This window comes from Neopelma chrysocephalum, unplaced genomic scaffold (assembly GCF_003984885.1).
Source record: "Neopelma chrysocephalum unplaced genomic scaffold, ASM398488v2 Primary Assembly neopelma1_121, whole genome shotgun sequence".
Lineage (NCBI taxonomy): Eukaryota > Metazoa > Chordata > Aves > Passeriformes > Pipridae > Neopelma > Neopelma chrysocephalum.
This window is the reverse complement of record NW_020897783.1, coordinates 1,459,621-1,468,786: the sequence shown is the minus strand read 5'-3', so window position 1 is coordinate 1,468,786 and position 9,166 is coordinate 1,459,621. Positions and strand designations below refer to the sequence as shown.

The 9,166-nt window shown below is 51.7% G+C and overlaps 1 protein-coding gene across 1 annotated transcript; it reads right to left on the bottom strand.

The window, feature by feature from the left end:
• Positions 1-5,836: 5,836 nt before the first annotated feature.
• Positions 5,837-7,894, bottom strand: LOC113974502. Its single transcript, XM_027697667.1, has 2 exons — positions 7,037-7,894; positions 5,837-6,684 (listed from the first exon to the last, which is right to left on the bottom strand). Exons 1-2 carry the CDS (start codon positions 7,674-7,676, stop codon positions 6,590-6,592), a joined length of 735 nt encoding a protein of 244 aa, XP_027553468.1. The 5' UTR covers positions 7,677-7,894; the 3' UTR covers positions 5,837-6,589.
• Positions 7,895-9,166: the final 1,272 nt, after the last annotated feature.

Sequence of the window (9,166 nt, the reverse complement as noted above, 5' to 3'; positions counted from 1 at the left end):
TTCCCTAAAAATCTGAGGTCTTAAGAGCTTTGAGAGGGGATATTGCGAAAGGCTGTTGTGAATACACTGTTTGGGAGTGCAGTACACTAATGTCACTTGGTGCAGATTGAGAAAGGGTATTGGAAAACTTTCAGCTGAGGAGTGACAACTAGGAGGGAGGCTGTAGTGACAATGGGTTTCCTTGCAAGATTCCCAGGTGTTCAGAGGGAGCAAGTTAGAGCCCTTTGATAAGAAGTAAATTAACACCTCTCTGTGGTCCATGACTCATCCCTTTCTCCACACCTTTCAATCACATTGTTTCAGCCTGCCCCAATGAAGCAGAGGCGGATCTGCAGGAGCAGTGCTTGCGCTGGCCTGGCCAGGGGCTGCACCAGGTATTTCTTATTTCTTACCAAGGAAAAAGCTGCTCTGGACTAATGATGCTTTGCTGTTTTGTATCTGGATTCATCTGCTGGAAAAACGGTGCAGATAGTTTTACTGCAGAAGTTAGGCTAGACAGGATTGTTCCTCACTCGTGGGCACAGGGAGCATCTTCCCACAGGAACAGCAGATGAAAGGAATGAGTTTATTTCTCTTTCCCCAACGCCACTTCCATAAGCACATCAGTGCTGTTATTTTAACACCAACAGCTGCAATTAAAAAAAAAATACTATCAAGACCTCTGTGAGTCTTGATATACATAGAAAGACAGCGACAAAACATCTAAACTCAAAACTGGCAGGAACACAGAGAGGCAGTAACTTCACTTATTCCCTCATTGAGCCCAGCAGCTCCTGTTTTTCTCTGAGTAGCAGCTGTGGTCTCCCAGGTGGAGGCTGTTGGCCTCTGAATGGAGCAGAAGTTGCCTGTTCTCTCTTTAGTAGGGTGGGGAAGGGTCTTTTGGTGATGGTACCTTGTGTCCTGCCCGGCCCCTGCAGGTATGAGAGACTGGTGAGAAGGAGGAGGTGGCAGTGGGCTCCAGGTGCTGTGGGACTGTGTCCTGTCCTGGGGCTCTGCCTTTGGAAGCTGGAGAGGCCCTGTGTGCCCTTTCACATCTCATCCCTCCTCTGGCTGCTGCTCCTGTTTTCAAGGTATTGTTGTCTTGATATTTGGGTCCTCAAAGGGGAGAGAGAAGCAACAAATTTACTGAAATTATCTTGATATTATTTTGTTCTCTTATGGGGTTTCTTGTGTGAAGGGGGTATCTCCTCTATTAACTCCCATTAATATCAAACGTCTACTATCCTATTAATAGGATTTGCATATGGAAAGGAAGAGGATTGACCTTTAAATTCATTAAATAAAGCAAATTTAAAAAAAATAATTTTAGTTAAAAGCATTAGTGTGATGAAAAATAGAAGAACAAATACATAGACATCAGTATCTGGGCTTTCATTAACACTAACGAGCAAATTATTGCAAGGGAAGATTTGCATCATTGGAATATGTATTCCAGCCTCCATACTGATATATGTGATGCAGGGTTATCTTTGTATGGCTCCTCTTTCAGAATATATTTTCTTTTTATAAAATAGCCTCCTTTTAACTCCCATTGGGGATCTCCTTATAAATGAGGAACTGGTCCTCAAGGGACTGGCCTGGCTAGAAAAGTGTGTTATTAGAAAAAAAAGTGCATATTAGAATACTAAGCAATATAATTAGCTCATTTTTTTGGTTTTTTAGAAAATCTTAAAAAAAAGTATAGCCAAGTTTAATTAAACATATTCTCTGGATGTTTGAATTGTGTAAGAATTAGAAAATCCTGTTGTATTTTAGAGGGATTAATTGCATCAATTTAAGGTTCTTGCTCTAATCTCCAATATGCAGTCAGGTATCATTGCTGCTCTTGCAAAGCAGGTACAGTGCTGTGAATAAGTGATGTTTGCCCACAAATCTGGGACCACAAGCTGCCCCTTGTGTGGACATTCTCAGCCCATGAGTGGCAATGTATTCATCTTCTAATCTTTTATACAGGAAAAAACATAGGTTCTCTGTAGCGAAACTGGCTAAATCTGCAGATTCAAAATATTATCATTCCTAATGATAAATATTGATTTACACGTGTTGAAAAGCTTCTGTTGCCTTCACAGCAAGGAGTCTAAAATATAATTAGATTAGTAATGTTTCTGCCACCAAATCACTTTTTGAGGCTGATTCTTGAGACGCTGATGTTCAGAGGTCTCAGGATCTCCAGCATTGCTTTGCTCCTAGGTCTTAACCCATCTATGTCTCAGCTTTCCAACACACAGCCCTTTGTAAAGTACTTTGAGATACTTGGATCAAACTTGCTGCCTGTCCAAAGTATTAATCAGTATTTTGTGCTATTTTGTTATGCAGCCCAGTCTATAAAACCAGCTATTTATTCTGATCGTGTTCTATCTCAGGCCCCCACAAGTGGGAAGAGGTGAAATGTTTCAGGTTATTCTGCTCAGAGCTCAGCTAATGTCATCTGCTGAATACAGCTCTAAACATCTGAAGCTGGTGAAATTAAATAAAGTGTGAGCATCCTTTAGTCTGGAGCTCTTTGCCTTTAAAACAATTACTCATGGTAACCTTAACAATGGTATATTAAGAAAAAAAAATCCTCATAAAAGAATGTGGTGTTAGGATGGAGCTCTGCCTGATATTAGAACAATTATGGAGCAGATGCATCCACTCCGAACAAAGTGACCTTTTCATCAAGTTACAAAACATTAAAGGTTAAAGAATGTTTGAAAGGAAGTTAATACTTTTAAAACATTAGAAAAAAATTGCCATTCTTTCAGGACCTGACCAAAATCAGCGGGAAACTATGAGATGACTGTTTAGGCACATCCAGTCATAATTTAAGCAACTCTTATTACAGAAGGATATTAGCTATTTTACATCGTCTGTTTTATTTTACAATTAGAGGTGCTTTTTCAGAGAAGAAATGAGATTTGATAGGAATAAATACCCAATGACAGAAACCTGCTCTAAAGCTTGGCTAATTGCAATTTTGAAGTCGCATTTCTTCCTCTCCATTGTGTACAGAGGAGAACAAAGAGAGGGAATCAATGGTGGTGTCAGATTTTCTTAGTTTCCACGTTTCACCTGACCCGGGCGGTGCAAACCCCAGTGACCAGCTGGGGAGCAAAGCGCTGCGGCTCCTGCCCCGCGCTGCCCCCGCACACGGCGGGGACGCGGCTCCTGCTCGCCCAGGGCCGCCCGGGAGGGGACAAGTGCCCGGGACCACCTCCGGGGTGCGGGACAGGAGCGGGGCGGCTGCCGCCCTCTCGGGGCTCGGGGCCTGCTTGGTGTGTGCCCGGACAGCGGATCTCTGACATTTCCATTAATTTTTCCCGGCGAAGGGGTGAGGGTGGGGGATGCCGGGTGCCGCACACGTTGTTGGACCCCGCACACGGCCCCGCAGCGCCCGGGCCCCGCGCTCTCCCTGCGCGATAAATTCAGCGCAGTCCTCCCTGAGCAGCAGCCGCCGGGCACGCGGGGAGTGGGGATTTGAGATTTACGGCCCGGCGGCCCCGCCGGGGCTGTTTTTGTGTCTGTGTCCTGGCGGCCCCGCTGCGGAGTCAGAGCGCGGAGGAGGAGGAGGACGAGGCGGGCCGGGGCTGGGGGAGCCGGTCGCTCTCCTCGGCCCCCTGCGCGTCCTCGCGGGGGCACCGACCTCCGTCCGTGCTTTGGGGCCGGCGGGGGCGGCTGTAGCCTTTCCCTTCCCTCGGCAGTCAGTGGGGCCCGGAGCGGGTCAAGGTGCGCTACCGGCAAATGGGCAACTTCTTAAAGATAAACTTCCACGTCTTAGTGCAAGCGCTATGTGCCAAACACTAAAGACCCGCCTGGGAAGGAAGTTTCTGTGAAAAGAAAGAAAGTTTTTACTCGATCTTAAGCTTTATCAACTTCCCACTTCAAGTATTTTTTCTTTTTTTTTTTTTTTTTAAGTGTATCTGTGCACAACAAAATCTTCATTGCGTTCAGTCACAGGCGGTCAGCAGAGGAGTAGCCGTGCCAGCTGTGCGATGGGAGCTTTGAGGTGATGCGAGGAATAAGAGGGGAATCCCTTCTCCGGATCCTCCAAATGCCTTTCAAATTAGCCAGCCCTGAGGATCATTGCCAGGCTCCACAAAGGCGTTCCCAAAGCCTGCAGCCAGTAAAACTTTGTGTAGGTAAAATTAGCTAAAGCCTTTCTGCTGAGACAACAGCCTTTGTTGTCACATGTGGTAGAGTTCCAGGATTTGTAACTATTTTTCATAAAAGGTTTTCCTACTGCCCCAGTGAATGCATTACGCTACAGTAGCTCTGAATGGTATCGCTTATTTCCTTCAAAGCAGCGGCCGCTTGTTTCTTCAGAGACCTCAAGTCCTTTCAAGGACTTCAAGGGGGGCAGAAAAATGTGATAGCTGAGGGGGGACTGAATCGCGCCGATAGATCTTATTTTAGCGGCATCATCGCCAAAGGGCGCGGCCCCTGGGAGCGCGGCGGGTGCCGGGGCGGGCGCTGGCCGGGCCGAGAGGGGCTCAGCCCGAGGGAAAGCCCAGCTGGAACGAGGGAGAGCCGGGACAGCTCAGTGGCCGAGGGGGAAGGCAGAGCCGCTGCCGCCCGCCGCGGGGACGCGCCGGGGACGGCTCTCCGTGGGGAGGGCAGCAGCGGCGGCATCATCCCGCAGAGCCGCGGCCGGGCCGAGTTTAATTGGGAACTTGTTGGCACCCGGAGGGGCGGGGGGGTTTCGCCTCCGCGGGGCCCCGCGGGAGAGGAGCCGCTGCCGCCGGCCGTGGCTGCGGGGGACGGAGGGAGCGCCCGCCGCGGGCACCTCCGGGCTGCGGGGGCTCGCTCCGGCGCAGCTGCGGGGTCCCCGGACCGGGCCGGGCCGCTTCGCTCCTCTCGGTCCTCCGCAGCGCCCTACGGCTCCCTCGGCCGAAGTTTCCACCCCTATTCTTACCTACTGTCTTGGTGTTTTTCTTGGGGGGATGTATTTCTGATATCTGTGGTTGGGTGAGGAATTACTGTCAACTCTGGAGGGAAGCGAATCGATTCGGACAAGATTACCTCCAGCTTAAAATAAGGCTTCCAAATATGAAGACACTGGGCGTACTTAGACTTTCCCTTTTTCCCCGTGCTCTTGTCGAAATGCCCGGTCCTGATTGCAAGGGCACAGCTTTTCCAGTTCTGATTTTCTGGGGCTTATTGCATGTCAGAATTGTAAAAGTCCTCTGGACAATTTACAGACAAAACATCTGGTTCGTTAAAGCAAAGCTACTGGACTAAGACAAACAAACTTTGCTGCTGTGTAAATTCACTTACCCAAACAATTTACATTCAAGCAAAGATTTTCAGCCCGAAGAAAAAACTTTTATTCATTTGTATTCAGGAGGTTTGGGAATTCACAGGCATTTTAAAATAATTTTGCTCTAATAAAGTTATGTAGATATTACAAAATGTCTTTGTTCTCTTCTCAGATCATTATCGCTGCTATAATGGTTATTGACAACACTTTGTATTTTACAGAAGCGCAGTATCGTTTTCGGGCGTGGGCAGTGGGGTTTTTTAAACAAACTTGTCAGATCCGTATTCATCTGGTCCAGCCTTAATGAAAGCTGCTGCTTCTTTGTTCTTCGCCGGGAGAAACCCAAGTACTTCCAGCATTTCGATGGTGCCGCCGAGGCGTGGGGCAGGAGGGCAGGCTGTGCCCTGGCACAGAGGGCCGAGGGTGCCCGGCGAGACCGGCCGCGGGGCCGCCGCGTTGTGCGCGCCCGGTGCCCGCGGCGCCTCCGCGGGGCTCCCCCAGCCCAGCCCGCGGTCCGCCCGGGGCTGCGGGGGCTGCCCGGGGCAGGTGAGGCCCCCACCTGGCCCGCCAGCCCGGCCCCTCCGCCCCCGACAGCCGCTGCCGCGCACCGGCGGCTCCAAAGGCCCCGGCTCGCTGGTGCCCGACCCTTCCCCCGGGCCGGGGGCACTCGGGTACCTTCCCGCGGGTCCCCCCCGGCTCCTCTGCCCCGCTCGAAGGGGAGGCGCCGGCAGAGCCGGGCCGGGGCCGCTTGGTGCTCGAGGCTGACCCCCGGAGAGCAGTGAACCGGTGCGAACAGCGAGGGAGAGCAGCCACACACGGGCACCTCGGCGCACGCCGCTCCCTGCCTTGTTTGCAGGGAGCAAGTGGCGAAACATCAACACGCTGCTCGGGAGAGAGCAAGGTTAAAGCCTGGGTAAAACACGCTGGTTTCTAAGAGGCGGCTGTTCCAAGTTTGGTAAACTTCCTCACTGATCCTCTTTGGCCGTTCCCATAGCCAGCAGTTAATTCCAGGGGTCCTTTGTCGGCTCAGCTGCTGTCTCCGCTCGGGCCAGGGGACGGGAGGGGTGTCTCGGGCAACTGGTGGAGTTTTGGTGTAGGGGAATGAAGTGAGCAGGAAAATGTACACCAAAGAAGGGCACTAAGCAGTGTCCAGTGGTGAAAGATAAAACATTCTTAGCTGATGGAAAGTTCAGGAGTGATGGTTATCTAATTATGTGACTTATAAATAATTGGTACCTTAGTTTAAAACTGCTGGAAAGAGCGAGCTTAGGGCTGAGCCTTGTATGCTGAGTCTTTGTAGATGGAGTCTGCTCAGCCTTCGATTTGATGCGTTATGTTTGGAAATGTTATGCTTCATAAAATTGAGGGTTCCAGCTTTCTGGAATAGATTGTGACCCCCAAAGAAGCCGACGCACATGAAGGCATCTGCACTTCCCTCTGTAAATCGTCTGTTAGAAAGTTCAATAGATTTTTTTCTTCCTTTTTAAAAAAAATTAATATAGTTAACAACCAAATTATTCCCCAACTTCCTGAGCATTTTGGCACTGAGTTGTGAATGTGTAAGCGCAGTGCATGTGTCTGTGTGCACGTATATCTGCTGCCTTTCTCTCTCACACACACGAGAGTTATTATTTCTAACTGAACTCAGAAAGTTCCTCCAATTACTCTTTACGGAAAGTTTCACTTATTTCATCCCCCCCCCAGTCCCAGCTCGGCGCACTGGTACGAGCCCATCACTCTCCACTGCCGGCGCGTGTGGGCCGCCCTTTGCAAAGCCAGGTAAGCGCTGTTTGCACAAACCTCCCCACGCAGCGGGGCCGGGGACCGTCTCGCGTGTTTGTTTGCGTTGACACCGCTCAGCTGCTGAGGTGCCACCTGCCAGCATCTTCCACGCAGGCTGTGCTGCGGGAGGCAGAGCTCTGCTCGGGAGCCTGTTCCAACACAAATGCCACCACATGCATAAACCCACGCCCGCGTGTGGGAGAGCGCACCCGCGGGAGGAGGCTGCGCACCCCGCTGGGCACCCGGGCCCAGCCGAGCGGGCAGGGGCTGACATCCCTCCTGCGGGCTGAGGGTGATACAAAGTCAGTGAGAAATGAGCAGATTTAGGGAGAAGGAAACGGAAGGAATAAAAAAACTTCTTCCAACTTGCAACCGCCCCAAAATTCGGGATTGGTCGCTGCAGCGCGTTCCTCGGGATGCCCCCGTAGCCAGCTTGAGGAGAATCGGTATCATCCCTGGCTTTAGTGAGGGCTTTCGTACATTTCTGAACAGCCTTCCCAGGACTGCAATGACTACACTCGCGCCGTATCGTTCTAATTTTGCTGTAGTTTTCAGGGCGCTTTACCAGCGCCTGGTGGCAGAGCGACCTTCCTCCTGCGCTCCGTGCGGCAGGCAGGGACAGAGCCGCCCGGGGCTCCCGAGGCTCCCGGCCGAGCATCCCAAAGTTTGTTGCAGCCTCTCCCGCTCCAGTGCTCGGAGGAATCCTCCATGTTGCGCAGCGCGGGCCGGCTCGGTCGGCAGCCCCCGAGCCCGGGGTTCGCCTCTCGCCGGCTCCGCGCTCGGTGCGGTCCCGCGGAGCCGGGAGCGCAGCCGGGCTGAGCCCCAGCCCCTGTCCCTGCCCCTGCCCCCGGACGGCAGCATCCTTCGAAGGGGGGTGGGGGGCGTGAATTATTTAGGTTTTCCATTTCCTAATTCCTACTTAAAGGGGGAGGAGGGAGAGGGGAATGAACGAGCTATTAACCGCAGCCGAGTCGCGCTTTCCCGAGGATGTCTAACATTTGTAAATACTTATGCTGCGGCTGGGTCCCCTCCTCCCCGGTTAAGTTGTTTAGTATGTCGGTTATTTGTACCGAATCCCGGTCTGCGTAGCGTCAGATGTGTTGTCGTTGCAAATGTGCGGCCGGGGTGACACTGATGGATGCGCCAATGGTGAGACGGACAGATGTTAGGGCGGATCTAGCGGCACGCACCGCCGCGGTGCGAGCCCGCCCGCCCGCCCCGCCGGGGCTGCCCGCCCGCCCGGCCCCGTCCTGCCGCACGGCTCACCCACGCCCGCACACACTCACACACACGGGCGTTTTTGGGGAAGCGGGGTGGGGGGGAACATCTCCGTGTCGTCTCTTAAGCAGATCTGATCGCTCCTTCTGTGAGCAGATACTGTAACTGTGAGGAGCAACCAGCGAGTATCAATGAGATGGAACTGAGCGAGTTTGGCAGCAGAAGCGGCAATTGACAACTCACCATTTTCTTGTTTGCAAGAGAAATGTTTCGTTTTCCCCCAACAGTAGCAATTTCCCGGGGACTTTAGGCGACTGCGATTTTTTTTCATCCTAAAGATCAGCTTAGGAAAAAAAATCAACTCATAACAATAATAATCAAAAAAAATATATCCCAAAACCTTCTCCACCCGTCACGTAAAGTGTTTGAATTTCCTGCAACTTGAAAGGGAAGCGAGAGCCCGAGAGCGGCACGGCGGCTTTATAGGATGTGAAGACGCAACAACATCTGCACTTAGTCAGGTATTTGGAATTATCCCAACTCTCGAAGAATGGGGGCGAGAGAGTGGAGGTTTTTTTTTTTTTGATCTTACCGTAAAAGTGAGCTCAGCCTTTTTTTTTTTTTATTTCCCCCCCGTGAATTTAAAAAAAAAAAATCGCTACTTTTTTTTTTTGTGGGGGGTGCTGTTGTTCTTTTTCATCCCCGTTCCATCCCTGCCCCGCTCCCCGGTGGCGGTGCGGGGGTCCCGGTGCGGGGTCGCGGTGCGGGAGCGGGCCCTGCGCGCCCCCGGCCCTCCCCGCGCCGCGCGGCCCCGCCGCCCAGGGAGGCGCAATCAAACCCGCAGCACATCGATCCGCCGGCGCTCGGCAGTGAACTTGGACCGAGAGAGAGAGAGAGAGAAAAAAATTAAAAAAAAAAAAAACCAAAAAA